Raw genomic sequence first — 25,067 nt, 5'->3', positions numbered from 1 at the left:
CAGGCAACCCTGGGCTGCATCCATCCTCTCCAGCCACCAAGAGTCACATGCTGAGCGCTTAACGTTTGCGAAACTGAACTTACTGTAAGTTCGCTCACTCCAACTACTGAGGTGTTATATACTGTATACACAAGGAACATATGCATTTATACAAATATAACATCTAAAAAGAGCACAAATCAGGTTCCTAGAAAAACCAGACCAGTGTGGACATGGTCAAATGATACAAAATGTATAATGGGTAATACAACTAAATGGATGCAGCAAAATTAATTCTTGGGACCCAGATAGGGACTGAACTTTACAAAGAGCTGATAGAGGTGAGACTTGTGAGACTCCTAGCAGTCAGATCTTACAAAATAAGTAATGTCTACAACAGAAATAAAGGATGAGAGACTAGACAGAAGTGCAATGTTATATTGATGTTGATTGAACAACAGATGATGTGCGACCTGCGGGACACAACACTCACTTCCGCCCCCAGACACTGTCACGCCATATACTCCTGTGTAAAAGAATTACAGCCTGGTTCTGACATCCATATTTGACTGCACACAGTAGTGGAAACAGCCAATATCTAGGCTGAACCTAGAAATGAGAAATGTTCATGAATGTGATAGCAAGTAATTAATCTAGCAGAGTGGGAATTCGAGGAGAGATTAGAGGGAAAAAAGGTCTGCAATCTGAACATAAACATCCAAAAAATTGGTTAAAGGGAATCGTTCAGCTCTTGATCATTCTCAGAGCTCAAGCGTTGAAGAGTCTGTACTTCTACTCCCTCCCTGTGAGACCAATTGATGTTCTCAGTGCTGGAAGACAGGTAAAAGGGGGAGGGGAGAAGGGAGGCATGAATGCTGCAGCTCAGCATGGCCTCTTTGACACTTGAGCCCTGAGCATGATCCAGAACTCACAAATTCCCTTTATAACACACAAAGAAAGAGAAAAAGAATACGTCATATATAATACCTGGCACTCCACAGTAAGCAATCAATTGTAATCGCTTTATTGAGTTATGATAAAATACACAAACACGCCTAAAACTAGTTTCAAAACATATGACACTAAACAGGACCATTTGCATGTTTTTTTTTATACTATCATAACTCAATAAAGCAAATGTTAATTTATTGCTTACACTGGAGTGCCAGTTATTATATATGACCTATTCTTTGTGTGTGTCATAATGGGAATCTGTGAGCTTGCCAGGACCCCAGCACATAAGCACAAATGTCCGCCTCCTATGTAACAGTTGTAAGTATAGGCAATAAATATAGACAATAAATGTGCCCTGCAAGTAATTGTGCTATACAACCTAAAGAGATGTGCAAAGCACTAGTTTTAAGTACTGTATGTGCAACTTAAAAAATATGGTAGAGGTAAAAAGATCAATATAAAATGTGCAAAACAGGCAGGAATGGAGACAAAAAGAAAAATATCACCCAATAAATCAGAATTGGGGCAGACAATGTTGGGGTCCACCGATCCCCAGGTGTTCCATCCCTCTGGGGGGCAGAGCACATACAAGTACTGTACTCTAATGCTTTATAAACAAATAATAACAAAATAAAAAAAATAATAATAACAAAAAACACACAGACAATATAACTGGGTGTAAAAAACAATTACAGAATCCAAGAAAGTGGTTATGCTATAGGATAATGTGTTTGCTCCATTCCCTCACTAGAGTGAATGGAGTGGAGGACAAGCATGCTGTCTTGAAAAAAAAACAAAAAAAAAAAACTTGGTTTTCCTCACTAAAAGAAATTATTACATATCCACAAGATGAGAAGACCTCTGAGAAATACATGGTTGGAGGAGCAATACTGCACCTGAGCCCCATGCTTAAGCGCAGTGTGCAGCTATGGAGGAGGCACAGTGACATGTATCATCACATCTCCTCTGTAGGAAATGTGCACAGTTCTGCATAAAGGGACTCTGGGGTGGAACAACATGATTATATAGACCAGGGCTGCAAGGAACACATACTATGACAGTAAGGCTTTGTTTATTCTTTTCTTATGCTAATAAAAAGGTGCCAACCCCTTTAAAGGGAATGTGTAGTCTAATTTTTTTTTCCCGATGAGAGTCCAATACTACAACATGTTATTTTTGTCTGATCTGTTTTTATTTTGTACATTGTAATGGGGGCTGGCATCTTGCCTGAGTGTTTTTTAACAGCATTTAGTGACATGCCTTATGGCAAGCCTCATGGACATAGACGACAATAGACAGAGTCTGTTCCCTTGAGATGACTGTGTAACATTATTGTGTACTCTGTGACCTTTGAAGAGGTCATTTCACAGGGAGCTGCTATTTTCTTATACTGGTGCTATCTACTTATGTCATATGTTGCTGTAATGCTGTAGAGATCACTTTACAGCAGCCTCCTTTTTATCTCCACAGACAGAGCAGGAAGTCACAGCTTAGCTTTAGACCCAGTGGTGAGAATAAAAACTGCAAAATTTCAGGATTTTATAATATAGATAGTAAAAATGTAAATTCATAAAAACCTGATTTAAACCGTAGGTCATCTTCTGATGACACATTCCCTTTAAAAAACAAGTGCCATGAAAAACTTTTTCCCAGTAATTGAAGCACATTACAAAGTTATATAACTCTGTAATGTGCTTCAATCACCTATCTGCCTCCCTTCCCTGTCTTTTCCCCCCTCCACCCCCCACCAGGAAGTGTCCAAACTCACACAGACCTCACCAGGCAGCTCCTTCTTGTGAGGATGAATCATCAGCAGGAGGGCTGGTCTAGGTCCTGTTACACCAGCTCCCCCTCCCCAGTCCAAGTGATGGCTTGCAGTTGTTCAGCCAATGGGAGCTGAGCAAGCTGAGTCACCTGACAAGGCAGGGGAGGAGGGGGGCTGCTGTAACAGGAGAAGGAGCTGAGAGAAGGGCTTGGCGACGGTGACGACAGTCATTAGGTCTGTGTGAGTTAGTGCACTTCCTGGTGGGGGAGTGGAGGGAGGAAAAGACAGGGAAGGGAGGCAGATAGGTGATTGAAGCACATTACAGAGTTATATAACTTTGTAATGTGCTTCAATTACTGGGAAAAAGTTTTTTATGGCACTTGTCCTTTAAGTACCCTGTTTTTGGAGCCCTGCCACTTCTGGTCCTTATCCTAGATATAAGTGTGAGTCCCAGTGGTATTGATAGGCCATAAATGTTTGGGATACCTTTAACTTTAACACTTCCCTTTCCTAGGATTCTTGCCCAACGTAAAGTACAAGTGACAATATACACTTAATGGCCTAAAATTATACATATTTTTTAGTGGCTGTCCAGTATCCCATAAATATAAGTAGACAGAACCTGTTAAACCTAAGTAGAAGAAATCTATTAAAAAAAAACAAAAAAGAAGCACATATCAAAATGTAGTAGAGAAGAATCTTCTATGATAAAAGTACACACATACTATTCTCTGCGGTTGTAAATCCAACCACTATCACTATTAAATTATCGACTTCCATGGCCGTCTCTCTAGAAGATGCATGGAAGGGAAAGTATCTCACGACCTTTCAACCTAAGTAATTGCTTCTAAAGCAACATCAGAACAAACCATGGTGCATTGTAAGTTAAAACTTGGTGGTAATTCCATTGAAATCTAGTAAGTGGAATGTCAATGCTGACTGAATATCACTTCTGTACAATGCTATACATTGCCACCAGTGCAAAAATAATATGATGGTGGCAAGTAGTGTCAGCCATATGGTGTTCATATAAAAATATACTATAAACTACTAATAGAAATAATAGGGTTCCTGTTGGCGCCCCCTTTAGCAGGGTCAGTGGATACACAAGTCACACACCCCTAAGGCCAGTCTTGCTTGGCATTGCCTGAATGGGCTTATTCTAAAATGACAGGAACTAGAATATACTAAAAGAAAGAACATTTGTACTTCGAGACTATCCTAAATATCCCTAAGAAACAAAAGGATGGATATCCCGGTGCTAAAACAGAGAAAGGGAGAAAGATTTGCACATTAGCCACAGGAAGAATGTGTGGACTGAAGAGAGAGAGATACTGGAACCCTGGGATACCTTCTGGGCTCCTGAAAAGGCGTGATAGAAGCTAGAAACGTAGGTCATGATGGCCTTCTCATCAGGGCGAGCTGTCCCAACAATGTCTGTCAAGAAAAGGGTTAAATCATGTTGATTCAGTAAATGAGATGGAAACACGGTCAAATGTAAAACAATGACATATATGATGTAGCAGATGTATACAGTGATTGGGAATGAACATTAAACCAATGTCTGACATAGAACAGGCACTCATCTTTTCTAATACTGTATTTGATATAGAGCACTATAAACCATGACACTGTAGAAATCGGACGCGGCAGCTACACCATGAATATGAACGGTAAGGCTGGTACCGATGGCTTTCCACCAACACAAAAGGGATGCCAATGTATATGACGGCACAGCGGGCCCATTCACTGTAATGTAGCTAGCGTCCACATTCGGGCCACTTTCCACACTTATACTTTTATATAGCAGGGCACAATGCACAGCAAACCATGCATTTGAGTGACACTAAACATACATATACGTGTGGTGAGCGTCCCAGACCTAGTCACTAGCTAACTACACTTGGGCAATGAAAGTCAATGGGCCTGCTGCAGTGCATCACAGTATATGTCAGCATCCCTTCCCCATCCCAGATGCCAGTATATACCTAGGATAGAACGATATAACTTGCAATCGGAATATAAGCCTCTCTGTCGTCCTGTGTGTGCAGAGCTTTCTGTTCTACATCATCCAACCCATACTGGTTGTTACCAAGCTTTTAACAGATCATTACTAGCATATACATTGTTAGGCAAATACATTTTATATTATTTCAGTAAAGGATCCTGGGTAAAAATACTATGAACTAAGTCATGGTATTCTACTGTAAGAACCCTATACTGTTGTCATTATGGTTAAAATGGTTTATCAGGATAGGTCCGATCCTCAGGATAGGCAATCGATCACCAACTGGTGAGGTGCTGACATCTGCTGATCAGATGTTTGGTACTACCATGGCACCCACATGTATATAGGGGCAGAAAGCTCCCTTCACAAGTGAATTGTAAAAAACATTCACGCAATTAAAAATGCGGGCCAAACTGCAAAATAGCCTAATGCATAGGATATTTTATGTTAACATGCTCAAAGTTCTTTCTTCTCTAATAAGAAACAAAAAATCCGACCATTCTCTTATATGCAAACTTTATTTTCACGCTTTAACTACTGAACAATTTTTCTTAGGAAAAAGATCATAAAAAGAAAAAGAACAAAAGAGATCATGCGAAATTGTCACCAAAGTTAAATATAATAAAGAGCCGTAAAATTCAACGTTCTATAAATGAAATACATTTAAAAGTGTGTTAATGGGTTACTCTGACCCAGTAAAGCATTTAATATATGTTGCTTCCCTGGTCAGGAACATAAAATGCTATTCTTACCCCTCCGTGCTCCCCCAGCGTCCTACTACAGCATCTCTGTGTCTCCCCAGCTGAGCGATCCCGACTCCACTTTCAAGACGGAAATGTCTCTTCAGTGGCAACCTGCTCAGTCAATCACTGACTGAGACGGCACAGTGCCGCGGCCAGTGACTGACTGTGCGGGCTGTCACTGCTGAGACAAGTCTGTTTAAACAGTAGAGGTGGACTGTTCAGTGGGGGACACGATGATGCCATATGAGGAAACCGGGGGAGAACGGGAAGGTAAGAATAGCATGATTGTCATGTTCTCCGCCAGGGCAACATCATATCAAAAGTGGTACAGGACGACTGGAGTACTCCTATAACCGTGGCTTTTAATAAATAGTGTATACTTAGAAAATAAAAAGAATTGTTTACCTAGGCACAGCGCACCCGTATATGCATACACTGGGTGTATGGGTGCATATGTCTTGTATAAACAGCTCAGGACAATGACTGAGTGGGATTGAGCTGCAGTACCAGCCACTACCACACCAGTATGTATGGCACTGTGGTCACGGCCCTGAATACATGATGGCTCAACTTTAAATTAAAAGTGAATTCATTTTCTCTACTCCATAGTACTCCAGGGGATGAAAGTCTCTAAATATACCTTAAGTTAACTGCTACGTCACACGTCTCTCCTAGCCTGGGACTATTTCCTCTGTATAAGTTGGACGAGTCATCATATAGTTCACATTATGCAATCCTTTCTAGTACAGTATCTTTATGGATGTTCATCGTAGACCATTCCATATATTAATGCACTTTATTTTCCTCTATTTTTTATTCTGGTATATCCACCTATTAGATCTGAGGATGCAATGTTCTCTAATATACCATAATAGTGCTTTTCTCCTTGCGTGTAGTTATGTAGTGGTGAATCATGCTATTTATTCTATTCTGAAAATCCAATAAAGAAATTTTATAGCTAAATTGAAAGGAAAAAGCCAAGCACTCAAACTGGTTATGTCATGTGCCATAAACCATGGCACGACTATCTGCATCACACTGAAAGTGTCATAGGTCTATACAGGAAAATGTACGCTATATATTCCATGCAAGAGGAGAGGCCTCCAGATTATATCAGGGATAGCGTTACCTTCAGCATCCAACATCTTTGGGATGTCCAGGAACCTCTCCGCAACATCAAATGCAGTGTTCAGGTTTGTGTAGGGATCATCCTAAAGAATACGACAAAAAATAATTTCAGTGAATGTTTTCTAAAAATTATTTTCCACAATCCAAATATGTGCAGAGCTTTAAAACCAACAAAATGAACCATTAATGGTGATCCATTGGGTGCTGTTGGTATCCATCATGCAATGAATATGACACTGTGCAAGCCACAATGCACACAAGAACAGAACCTGACCTGTTACTTAAAGGGATTTTATAAAGTGATGACATATGATTAGGGTGGTCCATCACTTTATGATTAGTGGAGGTCCAACCTCAGAGACCCCCACCAATCATGAGAAGAAATATAGCCTGTGCTGGTTTAGTGTTGCATCCTCTTCCGTGCCACCTGGCTATGGAGAAAACTGCAGATGGCCCAGTTCACTTAAATAGGAGTCAGGTAGTTGGGAGGAATAAATGGAGCACAGCTCTGTTGTAGTGCTGCATCCTCTTCACTTTATTTAAATCAATGGGACCCAAAGGTCCCAGCAATATGCCATCATTTTATGAGATGAGAATACCTCTTTCATCACTTTCATGCTGCCCAAGTCACTGTCAGCGCTAAACAGGGACAGACTCTCTTATTACAGTGGTGCATAATTCACCCTGGAATGCTGTTTGGGTATAAGGAGAGATCAATCAGGCCACCGAGTGCAGGAAGAGCTAACAGGGACCACCCCAAGGACTCGGAACCCCATTCCTGGGCTTGTTTTATTGCTTTGAAAAAGATTAATTCTGAACCATACATCAGTGTAAAAACGCAGCGTATTCCAGTTTCATACTGCCCATGGCTCAGGCAGCATGAATGTGATGAAGGGAGAAAGAACTCTGTAGTCACTCTGCAACATTTAAAAAAAAAAAACACTAAAAAGTGTCACAGTTTATTAAATAAAAATTTAGGTACCTTCCGTAATTTGCCGTAATCAATAAGCTCTGGACGATGCCTGTGGATAAGAGCGCAGAAGCCAAGACCATCTTTCCAGCTGTAATAAAACATATAGGTCACTTACTATTTCATGGAGTAAAGAGAATGTTTCATCAGAAAATTACCTATTGTTTAAAATACGCTTCTATGTCAGTGAAGCGATAATTTGCGGAATCAGCTGATCGCGTCTTTAGGTCAGGACCTAAACTCATCAGCCACTAGGCGCGAAACGCTAAGTGTAATTGTGATGTGCAGCTGACAGCTGATGAATATGTAAAGGAAATAATAAACTATATTCACTCCCTCTGCATGCTCCCCGGTGTTCTCTTCGCTTCTCCACGTTCCCCGCAGCCGCCGGTACAACTTTAGAGGCAGTCTCTGAAGTGACAGGCTGCTAAGCCAATCACTGGCTGGGACAGGACTTGGCTGAGCGGCCTGTCACTTCAGAGACGGCCTCTGAAGTTGTACAGGTGACTGCGGGGAGCATGGAGAAGCCAGTACGACGACACCAGGAGCGTTCAGAGGTAACATATGCAGTTTACTATTTACTATATACAGCAAGGGCTGCACAATATTCGAGCCATGTACTCATTTACTAAAGTGATCAGGCGGCCCTTAGGGTGGATGCCGTAGGTGTGAAGGCACCCTTAAAGTGAATGTACCATCAGGTACTTTTTTTTTTTTTTATACCCCTACCGTGACAATATCTCCTCCCCCCTGTGACGCGGCTCCATTAGAATTAATGGTGGTGATGTCTCTGGGTTTTACTTTTCTATCTGTATTATAAAATAAACCTGATGCCTTAAAATTCACCTCACCACCAAGCCTAAAACTAAGAGTCCTTTAACACAAGACGATCGTTGGGAAAATGATCACTCCATGTAAAAGCACCAGCAACCAGCCAATGAATGATTAGATGTTTTGTGTAGCCCATTTAATACATCAGTGAAGGTTGCACGTCACCCTGGGTAAACAAGTGATGTCTGGCCAACAATGGTGCACTGAATGGGTCACATGTAGACCATATACTAATAAGAAATGGACAATGTAGACTCTAACATCAAAGGGGTACGCAAGGCGGAAGTTGTTTTTTTTTTTAAACGATCGCCAGAGAGGGGGTGGATAAAAACAATGACATCCACTTACCTCCCCGACTCCAGCGCGGAGGCTGACATCCAGCTGCTCTAGTCCCTTGTCCCCCCGCTGCTTACTTATCTGAGACTGGGCTTTAGACGTTTCAGGCCTGCTCAGCAGGTCAATGGCTGTAGCGGGGTGCCTCTGACTGGCCGAGGGAGCCTAAGTAAACGTCATTGTTTTTATTCACCCGCTCCCTGGCCATAGCTTAAAAAAGTCTCCTGCCCATAGTACCCCTTTAAGATTGTCTTATAGTTAGATTCTTATAAATATGGATGGGGAATTCCAAAGCATTACCTGATGTGGAAATTTTGTATGTTCACATTCTTATAGGGTGCAGTTTTTCTCTGACACCAAAGTAGTAGTCCTTCTTTGGCAGAGGTTTCTGTGAAGGAAAGTAGATCAATATGGTGAGAATACAGCTTAGTAAAGCTGATGTATTACGACCAGTAGATACTCTATGATTTGGTTTATAACGCTGCATTTATAATACTGGACCCATCCAAATAAAACTATAAACTTTGCAGCCCCCTAAGCCTATGCCCCTAGCAACCTGGAGGCAGCAACATAAAATGTACGGGGGAAGGGGACACATTACCTTCAACGGAAATGTCTTGAATAGCAAAACGGAGGATAATTGTCCAAATCATTCCAAGGGTCATTTTTGCGTTGCCGTCGACAATTTCTGAAAATAAAGCACAAAAGAATTGAGGGACCAACAATGGAATATTTTAATGCAAGAGACTAAAGGGTAAGACCTGACCTTTAATCATGATACTATAACGACAACGTACATCAGGGAATTATGTTACCACACAGGCCCTATACTCTGGCTCCAGCAATTTACTTCCAGCCGGAGCCTGATTAGTCTGACATTACCTCACAAGAAGCTCCGCTCTACGCTCATGGCTTCATGGCTATAAGGAGAGGAAGTCTTCCATGGAGTAGGAGAACTATCTACTACCCCAGCATATCCCCACTGCAGAGTGACCTGTCAGTGGAAATCAGTTCATACCATGTAGACAAACTGTTCCAGCAAAACTACCATTGCCCATAGTAACTTTTTTCGTCACTATGGGCAACCAAATCTGCTCTAAAAAAGTTGAAAAGATGGAATTTCATTGGTAAAATTATATTAGTGTAATTAATTTCTACAAAGCCTAAAGGATGTCCATCTTTTTCTGACACTTTACTGCCTATAGGGCTGTATATTGTCCAATTACACAACATGTCTATTTGCCTGAAAGTCCTAGTCTATAGTTGGTGTAAATGGTGACTGTCATTTCAAATAACTTCCCTCTATTTGATACATCGCTATATTTGTAAAACACTTCTTAAATGAAAAAGGACTCCTTAACCCCAGAAAATAATCTCTGCAGAGATGCAAGACAAGCTCCCTATTTTGAAGGGAAATGTCTCTAGTAATAGCTAGACCATGAGAGAACATAGAAAATGGAGTCGTGGCTTAGCATGTGCTATGTTCAAGAAATGCAGAAAGCCTGGGCTGTGTACCTGCAAGCACACATTGATCCTGAAAAGTAAATCAGGGCTTCCATCTCATCTGTCACCACCTGAAGTGTTAATCTAACCATTCAGGTTTTTAAAATTCTTTTGAAACGACTAGTATGCTTTAAAGGAGTAGTCTCAACAAGAACAATATAGGGAAAATGGGCACTGTTATTGTTGTGATCATATCATGTCAATTGTAACTGTAGACAGCCAGTCAGAAATTGGAAACATTTAACCAAGGCTTTTCCAAACAGTTCAGTACCAAGCATATGAAATTATTTCACGTGTTCTTTATTGTACTTATAATCCTGATATATGTCACAAATACACATTCAGGCCATGTTCACATAGGGTATGAACATTGCTGTTGTTTGACTAGGCCGATGTCTTACATGTTCACCCGGCTGATACTGCAGTATTGGCTGGATGAACATCATTTGATTTTCATTGGAATGCGGGTACATTTGAGTGTGCCTGTGCTCCAATTTGCCATGTACTTTACACTGTGAGCACAGACTATTCTGTACGGCCGCTGTTTACCAAACTGAAAAAAAATAATGTTTTTTTATTAATAAAAAAACCTTCCTCCCCTAATAAAAGTTTGAATCACCCCCCTTTTCCCACTTTCTAAATAAAAATAAATATAAACAAACATGTTTGGTATCACCACGTAATCACCTGAACTATTAAATTATCATATTCCTGAGCTCGCATGGTAAACGGCGTAGGCGACGAAAAATTCCAAAGTGCAAAATTGTGCATTTTTTGTCACATCAAATCTAGAAACATTGTAATAAAAAGTCAAAAAGTCACAAAAATGCAAACAAGCTACCGATAGAAAGAACACATCATGGCGCAAAAAATGACACCTCACACAGCCCCATAGACCAAAGGATAAAAGCGTTATAAGCATGGGAATGGAGCGATTTTAAGGAACATATTTTTTTAAAGCCATTAAATAAAATAAAAGTTATACAAGTTACATATCATCGTAATCATACTGACTTGAGGAACATATATAAAAAGTCAGTTTTACCCTATGCCGAATGGCATAAAAGCAATCCCCCCCCCCCAATAAAAAAAAATTTATATTTTTTTTTCAATTTTACCACACATATAATTTTTTTTTCTGGTTTCACAGCATATTTTAGGCAAAAATTACATCTGCCACTACAAATTAAAATTAGTGGCGCAAAAAATAAGGGCTCATCTGGGTCTCTAGGTCGAAAAATGCATGCGCTATGGCCTTACATTCACAAAGAGGAAAAAAGGAAAGCTGGCTGTGTTCCCTAAGGGTTAAACCAAGTCACAATTTTGAAAAACTGTGATCTCTTCTTGCAAAACGCTCACAATCCACGTTACTCTTAAACCAAGCTATATATGATGTAGGCTTTTTTTGATGCATTATGGGATGTGTAGTTCACTCACTAGCAGGAGTTTGTGTTTTCGTGGGGAATAAAATAAATTCAGTCGTGAATAAAATAAATTCAGTCGGTAAGCAGTAAACGGAAGACAGATCAAAACAATAAAGTGAGGACAGATCAAAGGGGATGCCACATTTCGCAGGGTATGTTTGTTGTTATCTGTTACTGGAGAGGCATGTAGTCTGCACAGCAGCTATAGACACAAAGAATTGGGATATCTCTAATCAATACTGTAACACTGTTTCATCTTTTAAAGGCGTGATTTCATGTCTGTCCAGCTTGTGTTTTCTAGAGTAATTATATACGTAACCAGATAAAGGCGTTGTAAGGTACACAAACTTCAAGGACAAAGAAATAACTTATATAACATATTAGTAACAAATCAAGTGACAAATCAAACTTAAACACATTGAACCAGGAAACAAAATGATCATAAAGGATGAGATGAACTACAGTCCTGATACTGAATATACTTTGCACTTCCACAACTCATGATAGGTTTGTTACAAGAAGAATTCAGATTGCCAAGAACATGAAGAATTCCTTACTGGATAAGATCACGATAGTCATGAGTACACACAAGCTGACAGCAGAATTAAAAGGTTATCTCTCTAACGTGTATGGTGACCTCTCAACTCTCCCCCTGACAGATAATGTTGGTGGAGACAAAGGACGGGCGTGGAAGATTTTAACAATCCCACCCTATTGTTCTGAGAGGGATAAGCTCCCACCAAAGCTGTTTGACTGCAGCTTACTACACAGCAGTGTGTCTGGCCCTGAGGTTAAAGGGTTTTTTTGAGACTTTTCAATAGCCTGTCCTTAGGCAAATAATATCTGATCAATGGGACGTCAACACCCAACATGGAGATGACCAGCAGCTTACCAGATGATACAAAAAAATTGAGCTAAAAATTGAATGGGAAGTGAACTGCAGTAACCCAGCATGGCCACTGCCCATTGTACAGTACTGTCTGCTCCTGGTACTGTTCTGTTTCTATAATGTGCTGTGCTTCTGGCAAACTGGTGATTCACAGGGGTGGTGGATGTTGGACCCCCACAGTCAGATAACAAAAAAAAAAGTGCATAAATTCCCATTATTCAACTAGAACCCTACTACACAGAGTGATTATCTGATTTTGGCAGATATAGCTCTGTGTAAGGCCCCGTTCCCACTGAGCAAAGGTAGCGGAATTCCGCGACGGAATTGTCCGCCGCAGAATGCCGTTAGCCTCCCGCTCATAATGGGAGTCTATGGGAGGCGCGCGCTCCTGCTCTGTACGCGCTGAAGAATGAACATGTTCATTCTTCAGCGCGGACAGGGCAGGATCGCGCGCCTCCCATAGACTCCCATTATGAGCGGGAGGCTAACGGCATTTCGCGGCGGACAATTCCGTCGCGGAATTCCGCTACCTTTGCTCAGTGGGAACGGGGCCTAATAAAGCCCACGGTCAGCCAGGGAGACGATCGGCTGATCGCTTTCACTCAACATGTTTGAAAATCATTGACCACGCATGCCTCCGGTAATGTTAACAATGTCCGTGCAGCCCTTGCCGCACAATAATCGAGCTGTGTAATAGGCTCTGTAGGTGAGCAGAGATCTAGCAGAGCTTACACAGCTTATCAGGCCATCTAACATGGCCCTTACTGTTTCAGAAGAAACAATGTAGATTGTTACATGCAAAGTCATTTAAATTCTAGTGAGATAGGACTGCACCTAACGTATTTGTGGAGAAGGTGCTGCAATCACTATCACCAATTTAACAGTATGATTATACATGTCTTACCTTCTGCACCTATGGACACCAGTTTTACCCCTTTACTGGCAATAAAGTCCAGAGCTTTGTTGACGTTGGAGATCTTGTGCACTCGCATTTTGCCTCGCTCAGGTTTAGGTAAACGTTCCCCTGTCATGAGGTAAAAAAAGTGATATATTTAGTAAGTGTTGCATAAACCTAGTAAACCTAAAAAGTTGTATGGCTTCACATTGATCTGTCAATTTATTTATAAGGTCTCCAATGTGGACCAGGGTGGACCTAGCGTCATCATTTAATGTCAATTACAATAGACATAAAAAATAATAAACAATGCTGTAGTTAAACTTTAGCAGTACTGCTCAATAGACACCCTGTTCACATCCGCCAGAGAACGGCACCTGTATTATATTGACCAGAAGTAACTAGTAGTAAGCTAGCCCATACGGGACCGAGTATTACAACATGGTGTGGTTTATGAAAAAAATTTCTTACCTGAAATGACTTCAAGTAATAACATGAGTTTAAGGCCATCTCGGAAGTCCTCGTCTATGTTCTCGATCTGTGTCCCAGCCTTCCGGAGATGTGAATTACACCATGCTGTGAAGGTCTATGGATAAGATAATACAATTTGTCAATTGTTGGAGATCAAAATTCATATTCAGTCATGTCTGCTAAATGATTAGTGGTTAATGACAATAGCTCTCATAAAATTATATATATATATATATATATATATATATATATATATATATATATATATATATATATATATATATAGAAAATCACCAAAAAAAAAAAGGTTCAATTTCCTTTACAGTAGCTGTAAATGACATCTCTGTGTGTTCCTATGAAAAATAACTCATCCTGTATCACATTACAGGGCAGCATGTGGCTACAATTATCACAGTGGTCTCCAAGGAGTATTCAAGTGATGCATCAAATCTACTGATATTTGAAAAAAATCGGCTAATCCTGCTCTAATATCAATGGCTTAAGCCCCTATTACACCGCTTGACGCTGCTTCCGCTATTGCATGCATCAGCAGCGAGAGGGTGAGTGCAGAGGGGGCTGCGGGGATGGAGGTGGGGCGGACGGAGCTGCTCGGATGATCGCTTGATCGTCCAGGCAGCCCATAGCATATAGCAGCGGTCTGCTGCTGCCGCTCCTTTTCCGCAGATAGATGGCAGCATATCGCTGCCATGTTAGTCGTTTGTCTTTCAACATTTTGAAGGACAAACGAAAGCAACGATCAGCCGACATTGTTTATGTCGGCAGTTCGTTGCCTTCTATTACGCAAGATGATTATTGGCCCATATAGGCCTTACTGGCATAACCTATCATCACAATTTGTGCCAAAAGTTCAAATTTTCGGTCTTCTTTATATTCAATGTCCTAAAACATTTGTTTCCAGGCTGTGACCATGCATACCAAGAAATGTACAAAACTTTGAACCCCACTTTGTAAAGGTGCTTTGCTCTTTGTAGTCCTCCTTACCCATTAATTGAGCACTGTGCTTTATATCATTACAATGGATTCTGAGAAATATTCTGTATCAAAGAAGGAGACACTGTGACCTCAAAGGTCAATGTAATAAATCGGCTATTCTTTTAGCTGTAGCTCAGCTACACACACACTTATGGCACCTATACAATGCAAAGAACAATCAGTTCTCTGTGCTTGTCTCAACAAAGTGATAAACAGGTCACAGTCGGAGGCGTTTAGAAGCTGTCGCAGTCGGTGGCTACTACCGGGCGCTGTCACTCACCACGCTTCCTATGTGAAACACAAACATGTTTATGAGAGAAGTGAACTGCCTGCGCTTCCTGTACCAGACATAAGAAGCTACCTGCACATTCCAAGATGCCACTAACCTGCTGCGTGAAGCCACCATAAAAAGGAGTGCCTCAAAACAATATTAGTACTAATGGGATACCAGAACCACAGTTAGTATTACATACAGATAGGGTGGATTATAGATTTTATTGCAAATATTGACCTTTCCATTAAAGTCAATAGGGAATATCCCCCAAAAATCCTGAAGGTATCTGCATAAATTCATATGCTGCAGATGGAAAAATCTAAAAATAAAACCTATTCAGGTATCATCCACATGGCTGATATTGTATTTTCTGTGTGCAAGTCAACCTATGTACATGTACCCTAATAGTTACATGTGTTAATATTTGCCCATATCATAACTTACTAGCAGTACCCCCACAGTGTCATCTAATTCATCCCAACTCTGCTGCGTCCCTAAATTCATTACTGCAGCAGGGTCATGTGACCACCACTCTGACAATCAGTGGGGCTGAGAAATATCCCCAGTGCTCCTAACGAGCACATATGCATATTTGATATTAATCAAACTAAACTTATGCTGCGTTTACACAGAACGACTATCGTTCACATTTTCCCGATAATGATCGCATTTGAGCGATAATCGGCTCGTGTAACCACAGCGAACAATCAAGCGATGAGCGAGAAATCGTTCATTTTGATCTTTCAACATGTTCTCAAATCATAGTTGGTTGTTTGCTAAAAATTCGCAGATCACTTCGTGTAAACAGTCTTTCACCAATTTACCCTATGTGTGAGATATGCTTAAGCGATCTTAAAACGATCGCACTAACAATTTTTTAAACAATTTATTTGTCTAAACGCTGATAGTTATAAAACCAAATGGCTGCTTCCAAATCATTAAATGACCATTTGGGCGAATTATCGCTCTGTGTAAACGCAGCATAATACGGCGGAGCCCACTTAGCCAAGGAGCACAGCGATTGTCAGGTGTGGAGCTGCAGGGGGATATCAGCAGGTTTGTGTGTACAAACTTGCTAATAGTTCTCTTTTAAAAGAAAAGTCCCACCAAAGTGAAAAATCTTAGGACGGCAGAGGGGTGCGGGAACATAATAAAAAAAAGTATACATACCCATCCCCATGCACGCATCATTCTGCTCTTACCTGCTGCCGGATGTCATTTTTGGGCCAGCAGCAAGCTGAAATGTCATGGCCTGGCTTAGGGATTGCCCGCTCAACCAGTCAGTAGATGACTAGCGGTGTAAGACGCGAGTGACTCATTGGCTGAGCGGGCAGTCCATCGGCAGGGTATGTGACTTTGGTGTGGCTTCTCCTTTAACCCTGCTGTTCTGTTTGAATTTGAAATTTTTTTAAATATTCATTATGCAGTTCTGAAACTTGTGGTTCATTGACTTTTCCTCATTTGAGGGATTCTTACTAATAGTAGTTTTTATTTATTTATTTTTTGTTTACACATTTGTTTTTTTACACTTGTACTGTTCGGTCACAAATGACTGATAGCCGATGGACTCATACACTGTAAATGCTCAGGTATACATAGGAAAAAACCATGGAGAAAGAAAAAAAAAAATCAAGGTATACCAGTAGTTTTGGATTTGACACATGGGCTCAAAGGACAAAATGTTACATGTGACAATTTTTTTACATCACACCAACTGGGGCAGATGTTGCTGAAAAGAAAAATGACCATGCTGGGTACTGTTACAAAAAATAAGCCAGAACTGCTGCAAGGTATCCTTAGTAAGAGAGGCGTAGCCAATGGTTGTTTTTTTTATAACATTCTTGATGTGTTGGCGTACAATGTATTTTGTGTTATGGCGTAAAACAGACCAAATTTTTTTTTTGCAAATGTGCAATATGCATGAATAATGCAATAAGGCCATGTGACATTTTTTGACACAAAAAGTAAAAACTAAGTTTTTTGATTTCATTTTTAATTTGTTTATTAACAACCATGTTCACACACAGTATAATAATGCAAAAGAATTTCAAATAAAACACTTAAATGAGTTAAAAATCCAGACTTTAATAGGCCCGGTCAAAAATGACCGGAACATTATATGTGTATAGTAGAACAGAACAGCAGGGTTAAATAAGATATAAAGCAAGTGCAGTGATCAAACTCCACTATGTTTAAAAGCCATCATGGGAAACCTAGACTACTTCTGGAAACCAAATAAGAGGTGAAACTGTAATCAAGGTGGCAGACAACCCTTGCATGTCACATCACTTGAAACGGGTATATACTTGGCTGTACGTTATTAATGATAGCCAGGGTCGTATTTGCCACTAGGCACCCTTGGTCCGGTGCCTAGGGCGGCGCCCTGCGGGGGGCAGCACCAGCAGGGAACACATTTTTTTTTTTACTTTTTTTTTTTTTAACCCCCTCCGCCGCCATAGGCACCGGCCTACGGGTGCCTAGTCCGTGCGGGGGGGGGGGGGTATCTGGGGGTATTGATTGCCGGGGTCCGGGGTGAGTTTCCCCCCTCTCAATGCAGCGCCGGGGTCCGCAGGTCGCCGGGGACGGGGTGAGCTTCTGGCACACACAGCCTTACAGAGGCCGGAAGCTCACAGCTGCAGCCCTGCGGTCCCGGACTTCTTCCCTGCTCGGCGATGACGTCACATCACGTGACCGCCGCAGAGCAGGGAAGAAGTCCGGGACCGCAGGGCTGCAGCTGTGAGCTTCCGGCCTCTGTCAGGCTGTGTGTGCCAGAAGCTCACCCCGTCCCCGGCGACCTGCGGACCCCGGAGCTGCATTAAGAAGGGGGGGGGAACTCACCCCGGACCCCGGCAATCAATACCCCCACCCCAGACCTGCATTTGGGGGGGGGGAAACCAGCCTGCCTCTGCTCCCCTGCCCTCCGGCTGCCCCCAGCCACTCCGTCTCCCCCTGACCGCCAGCCTGACCCCACAGCCTCTCCCCCTGACCCCCAGCCTCTCCCCCTTCCCCCCAGCCTGACTTCCCAGCCTCTTCCCCTGACCCCCAGCCTCTCCCCCTGACCCCCAGCCTCTCCCCCTGACCCCCCAGCCTCTCCCCCTGACCCCCCAGCCTCTCCCCCTGACCCCCAGCCTCTCCCTCTGAACCCCAGCTTCTCCCCTGCTCCCCCTGACCCCCAGTGTCTCTCTACTGCCCCACAGCCTGCCTCTGCTCCCCCTGCCCTCCGGCTGCTCTGTCTTCCCCCCAAGCCTTTGTCTCTTCCCTGCCCCCCAGCTTCTCTCCTGATCCCCAGCTGCTCCCCTGCCCCCCTGCTGCACACCAGCCTCTCCCCTGCCCACCAGCCTCTCCCCCTGTAGGGGGTACTTGCCCTGCACCCCCCAGCTTCTCCCCTGTCCCCCTGCCCCCCAGCCTCTCCCCCTGCTTTCCCCCTGCCCCCCAGGTGCTTCCCCCTGCCCCCAGCTTCTCCCCTGTCACCCCAGCTTCTCCTCCTGCCCCCCATCTTCTCACCCTGCCACCCTAGCTGCCCCCTATCTGCTCCCCCTGCCTGTCACCCCATCTGCCCCCATCTTCTCCCCCTGTCACCCCAGCTGCCCCCCATCTTCTCCCCTGCCACCCTAACTGCCCTCCCTGCTGCTCCCCCTGTCACCCCAGCTGTTTCCCCTGTCACCCCCAGCTGCCTCTCTTCCCTAGTCACCCCAGCTGCCTCCCTTCCCCAGTCACCCCCAGCTGCCTCCCTTCCATTGTCACCCCAGCTGCTCCCCTTCCCCCAGTTACCCCCAGCTGCCTCCCTTCCCCAGTCACCCCCAGCTGCCCACCTGCAGACGAGTTGTGGTCGGAGAAGTCTTCATGATGCTGCACCAGATGGAGAAGAAAGCAAAAAGTGAGCGACGACAATCGGAGAAGACGTCACCTGTGAGTCATTAGTAACAGCACTGTAATCACTTCTATAGTGTGCAGAGCCTGTGTACCATTGGGGTCTAAATGGGTCAGTGTATGGTTTGCGGTAGTGTACTGACACAGCCCCGCGGACACTACACTACACTAGCGCAAACTTTTAAACTGGAACCCAACTACAAGAGCTGCAGGCACTACAACTCCCAGCATATGATGAGGGCTGCAGACTGTCAGTACATGCTGGGAGTTGTAGTTTGATCTCCCACAAATCATCCAGTGTATAGGATCCGAGTACATAGATCTGGGGGGTGGGGAAGTAACCCCAGAACAGCACTAATAGGGGATAGAACAAAAACATCTCCCCCTATATCTTATTAGTGATGTTCTGGGGTTACTTCCCTGCACTGAGCCCCCACAGATCTATGTATTCTTATATGCCACAAAGCATCCAGTGTATAGGACCCAACTACAACAGCAGCAGGCACTACAACTCCCAGCATGTACTGACAGTCTGCAGCCCTCAGGATATGCTGGGAGTTGTAGTACAGTGTAGACAGATGTATTGCTGGACCTTCAGGGCTGATGGTTGTCACCCACAGATTGCAGCCACCAGGAGCCTCTGCACACAGTGATTTACAGTGTCCACTCAGACTACAACTCCCAGCATACCCTGAATAAATGGAGGGGGTCCTGAGAGTTTTAGTTCGACTGAAAATGTTATTCCCAAGGGATTTGTCACAGATACAGATGAATCCAGGAGAGGAGCGGGTCAGCATGTCGTGTCTCACTGGTTCTATGTCGGTGGACCCCAAGGATCATTTCCTCTGGTGGGCCCTAGGTACCCAAGTCCGACACTGGACAGAAGTGGTCCCAAACTAAGATATTTCCAGCCTCCTTCCTATCTCCATCACGTCTGTTTGATGAGAAGAGCGGGCGGCACCCAAGTGCCTGGGTATATACCATGCATGTAACCTGCTAGTGCCGGGGGGGGGGGGGCGCCTCAGCATGCAAAGTGCCTAGGGCAGCATGAACCCTAAATACAGGCCTGATAATAGCCTATGCTGCACTATGGAAGCAACACATTATTTTTCTGGAGTGCTCCTGTAACATGCTGTGTGCTGCTACAGAAGGTTACAATGTATATGGCTCCACTATAATTCCTCCATAATAATAATACCTTGTCATGGCCATGTGGCCAGTAGAGAGCGGCTTCCCTTGAGAAGACATGTCAAACCCAGCCTCCTGAATCATAGAGAGTCCTATTGAATATATGTTATAATGCCTGGCACCTTATGGCCTCAATGAAGCAACAGAAACAATGTAATCTAGTAGGAAGTGCAGTTGATACAGTCATGTATATGTAGCATCCCTAACCTAGATACAACTGTATCAATATGACAGTCTAAGCATCTACTGTGATGGGTAGCAAGCACTTCAAGCTGCCAGTTCTCTATTTTATATAGTTCCCATAAACTACATGTAGGTTATTAGAATAATAGAATACTACTATTAGAATAATACGTATATTTTGCTATTTTTAGTAGAGATTAGCAAATTTACAATACAAATCACTTTGTTTGTCTTACACGCCAACTGTCTTTGATCTCTGTGCCACTCTAACCAGTGTGCCTGGAAAAGCTGGATCCAATCCTGGGAGACTTCTACCAGTTTGCCAGGACTGGATCTAGCTTTTCCAGGTACCTGGGGTGGAGTGGCACTTGGCTGGGGGTCATTGCTTGTTAAAAAGGGGAAAGACATGGTGCCCTAAAATAGACCAAAAATTTGAACTTTTGTCACAAATTTTACATCCTGCTAAGGAATAAGCCATCCATATTGTTTTCCTTTCACTTACCTCTCTGTCATCACCTATAAACTGAATTAGTACTGAACCAATGAGAGCCTGCTAAACCAGGTGTGGACCATTATAGGGTTATCAATCTGCAGATCCTTATGCCACAAGTTTATTACTTCATTCTGAGCAGCCACACCAGGGCACAAAACAAGCAACGGCCCGCCATGTTACCATTTGGAGAAGAGGGAATACAGTTATAGAAGGCTATTATTTCTAGTTCTAGCCTTCTATAATATATAGACCACATGGCGGCTCAGTAATTAAATCTCCTAGCAATGAATGGGCTAATGTCATCTGGTTATGCTCCAGGTTGTTGTCTACATGACGGGTCAGTTTATAAATTGCCTTTAGAATAGATAGATAAATAGATAGATATAGAGAGAGATAAATACATATACACATACATATATAGAGTCATCAATGCAGACTCCCTAAACAGAGGAGTCTACAAAGTATTATATTCAGGGACTGCCAATTTAGGTTTTACCAAGATCCCTGTAATGGAGCCCTGTAATCTACAACCTAAGAAGATAGGATCCATACAACCCTTTTAGTGACTACGAGGCATTACATTTCTGACAAAAAGACCAAAGCCATCAGTGAATGTGGTACGAGACGAGTCCCTCATCCTTTATCTAGATTATTCGATTTGTACCATAAACTGCCTTATGACAGAGGTCCAAGTGTTTCAGGGATTGAATTTTAACTTAAAGGGGTATTCCATATGCAACTAGAATGGAACTAAAAAGCACTGATAACCCAAGCAATCTTCGAAGGTGCAAAGAAAGAAAAAGGTCAGCACTTTACCAACTCAAAGTGTCAGGCTTCATACAGGAACAACAGGAGGGGTGCTTGCAACAAAGGAAACAGTCTCTTTAGCACAATGTATCTACGTAGGTACAATAGACAAGCTGCACTTACCATCCAGTAGATTTCTGAAGCTTTATTTTTGAATCGTACAAAATAGAACAAAGGTGCAGACATATTAAAGGCAGATGCCAAGTGGCAACAAGTAAGAGTCTGTTTCACGATATGCGCTTCTACGGACCGCCCGTAGAAGCACGTAGCATGAAACAGACTGTTACCTGCACCTTGTTTGTCCTATTTTGTATAACGGAAAAATTAAATTTCTGATATCTACTGGATGGTGAGTGCGGCTTGTCTATTGCACCTACATGGATACACTGCGCTAAAGAGACTGTTTCCTTTGTAGCAAGCACCCCTCCTGTTGTTCCTGCATGGAGCCTGACACTGAGTTGGTTAAGTGCTGACCTTTTTCTTTCTTTGCACCTTTGAAGATCGTTTGGGTTATTAGTGCATATTCTAGTTGCATATGGACTACCCCTTTAAGTTAAAATTCAATCCCTTAAGCACTTAGACATCTATTATAAGGCGGTTTACAGTAAATCTAATATTCTACGTGGATACATAACCCAAGCAATCTGTCTGCATGACTAGCTAAAAATATTATAACTAATGTAGTGTATATACATATCTACTCATGTGAGCAAAAGAAGCAACAAAACCATGAACACATTTCCTCTAATCCAGATTGTCACTGCTGTAGAAGAATCTCAGGAAAGCCGTAAGTTTAACAGATTTCTCTTCTCTCCTGCCCACATGCTGCTTTTTCTGAAGCGTTCTGAAGACATAGGATTATACCATGGAAAAGAGACAGACAAATATAGAACTAGTACCTAAATAGCATGCAGGTGTTGCCAGAGTGACGGCCTCCTGCGACCATCTCCTGAGCACTGCGGAAATAATTCATCAAATAGGCGACGAGATTTAGGAACTGCTGGGTAACAGGTTTACTTTTATGGAAGAGTGGAGAATAATAAAGTGTCAGGACGCATCTGAATAGATGTGATTATAAAGGCAGCAAGACATGCCGGGGAGGACTGAAGCCCAACTCCTCTGCAGTAACTGTAGTTTCAAGTATACACCACTGGAGGAGCTAGTTTCTTCTTATGCAGCCTCCCTCTGTAGATATGAATTGCTTAGGGTGCCTAGAAGCCATGTCTTCCTACTATTAGGGGGCTTTCACACAGGACGAAAACAGGATTATTGGCAGACTATTACAATGAGATATGCTGATACTCTGCAGATTTATTACAGAATTTCCCTATTGACCTCAATGAGAAAAGTCACAATCTCTACCAAATCCACAGCGTTGCTGGTGGAGCTATAAAAACACTGCTGATTTACATACAAGTCTGCAACTCTGAATTTCAGATACACTTACACCTAAAGGTGTTTTTCTGGCACGATTATAAAAACCCATCCACATGCATTGTACTGTAAGCTGCCATAAATTTACTGAACTGTCATCACCAAGTTTACTGACTATTGTTTTACATGTATTTTGTTCTGTCTGCAACCTGAATAGCTAAATGGAACTGAAGAAGCATAAGAGAAAATGATAACTTCATGGGCACATAGGCGATCTTCTCATCTACCTAATGAAAGACACCCCACAGCATAACGCAGCCATATGAACAGGGCCATCCAGCTGCACTGATCCCTTTTTTTTTGGCATTTTGAGCCGTGGTATCACAGTGTGTGTATCTATTTTAGTTTTTTGTTGCAGATATTTGGTGGCCATAGTTTGGTTGTAATGCAGCTGTTTAGATACCTCACAGAATGTACCTCCTGGGTGGCTGTACCAATATCTGATTGTTTTTAGGTAGTTTTATTTTTTTGGATTCAAATAAAGATGAACTTTTTGCTTATATTGTTGTTGCTCTTTGCAATCTTTTGGGGTGTTATTGGCTTGTTGGCACAATGGAGCAGGCATACTGGAGATTTGTAATGTACTTCTATTTAAAAAAAATCTCAAGTCTCCCAGTACTTATCAGCTGCTGTATGTCCTACATATCCATGTCTGCTGATAAGTACTGGAAGGCTTGAGAATTTTTGATAGAAATAAATTACAAATCTCTGGCACTTTCTGACACCAGTTGATTTAAAACAAGAAAAAAAAAATCACTGGAGTTGCCCTTTAAAGGGGTACTCTGGCCCGGGGGTATTTTTCAGTTATGGCGGGAGAGGGGGTGGTTATGGACGGCGTAGACCACTTACCTACCCTGTTGCAGCGCCAGGTCCCAGATCGCACCGCCCAGTACACTTGTCCCACGGCCGCTTCCTGGTGTGAGCTGCCGCATGAGACGTGACGTCTCAAGGCAGCTCGGCCATTTTGCGGCCGTAGTAAAGGCCCGCCTCGGCCGCTGAATGGCTGAGCTGCCTTGAGACGTCAGGTCACGTCAAGTCTTCCAGTACTTATCAGCTGCTTATGTCCTGCAGGAAGTGGTGGATTCTTTCCAGTCTGAGACGGTGCTCTCCGCTGCCACCTCTGTCCATGTCAGGAACTGTCCAGAGCAGTAGCAAATCCCCATATAGAACCTCTCTTGATCTGGGCAGTACCTGTCATGGACAGAGGTGGCAGCAGGGAGCACTGTACTGATAAGTGCTAAAAAGCTTGTGTGTTTTTTAATACTTGTTATTTAAAAATCTATATAAAACTTTCTGAAACCAGTTGGTAAAAAAAAATAATAATAATAATTTCCCCAAGGAGTACCCCTTTAAAACAGTTATTCAATATATAACTTATCTTCTGTATCTTGTTTACAGCCCTGACTTTGTAACCACCTAATTCAGAGACATCCACATCTATAGACGGCGATTCTGGATAGGTTAGCTACATTTTGTATAACAATAGATAAAACTACAGAATGAAAATAAATATATAAATAAAATATTTTCAGGACAGATGATGGTAATAATAAATGTGGAAACTCCCTTAGAATGAAGATATACCAGACCCATGTAGGGAAATATTATAAAGAGTATAAAAGCTATTACAGCTCCTAGTGAAACGAATCTGACACTGAGGCCATCTTGGCACTGCACGCTTGCGGCATGGTGGGATCGGATCCAAGAGTGAGTAAGAACAAAAAGCTTTCCTTTATACTTCTGTCATTGGGAGCCACAGATCTCAGTCTCTCTGCAGCAGATTTTGCACCCCATTGATCATCGGTGGCACTTTCACACATTTCCGAGCATATGTGTTTCTGTATATATAGAGACGCACGCAACAAGAACAATCACCATCTGGAGGGGCTTTGCCTGTTTCCTACCACTTATCATTATAATCTTCTCATAATC

The 25,067-nt window shown here is 42.6% G+C and overlaps 1 protein-coding gene across 3 annotated transcripts in view; it reads right to left on the bottom strand.

Annotated features, from left to right (window-relative positions):
* The window catches only part of ACTN1 (actinin alpha 1), an 86,653-nt gene that overhangs the window by 35,679 nt on the left and 25,907 nt on the right, over positions 1 to 25,067 (bottom strand). For all 3 annotated transcript variants that reach the window (XM_069950545.1, XM_069950543.1, XM_069950544.1), the window contains exons 2-8: positions 13,894 to 14,008; positions 13,432 to 13,551; positions 9,313 to 9,399; positions 9,012 to 9,099; positions 7,560 to 7,638; positions 6,579 to 6,660; positions 4,050 to 4,135 (exon numbers count right to left, since the gene is read on the bottom strand). In XM_069950545.1, coding sequence (XP_069806646.1) covers positions 4,050 to 4,135; positions 6,579 to 6,660; positions 7,560 to 7,638; positions 9,012 to 9,099; positions 9,313 to 9,399; positions 13,432 to 13,551; positions 13,894 to 14,008 — 657 coding nt within the window. The remainder of the gene's footprint in view (positions 1 to 4,049; positions 4,136 to 6,578; positions 6,661 to 7,559; positions 7,639 to 9,011; positions 9,100 to 9,312; positions 9,400 to 13,431; positions 13,552 to 13,893; positions 14,009 to 25,067) is intronic.

The sequence above is a fragment of the Dendropsophus ebraccatus genome, chromosome 13, assembly GCF_027789765.1.
Source record: "Dendropsophus ebraccatus isolate aDenEbr1 chromosome 13, aDenEbr1.pat, whole genome shotgun sequence".
NCBI classification, from domain to species: domain Eukaryota; kingdom Metazoa; phylum Chordata; class Amphibia; order Anura; family Hylidae; genus Dendropsophus; species Dendropsophus ebraccatus.
Note: the sequence above shows the minus strand (reverse complement) of the source record. Positions and strands in the feature narration are given on the sequence as shown.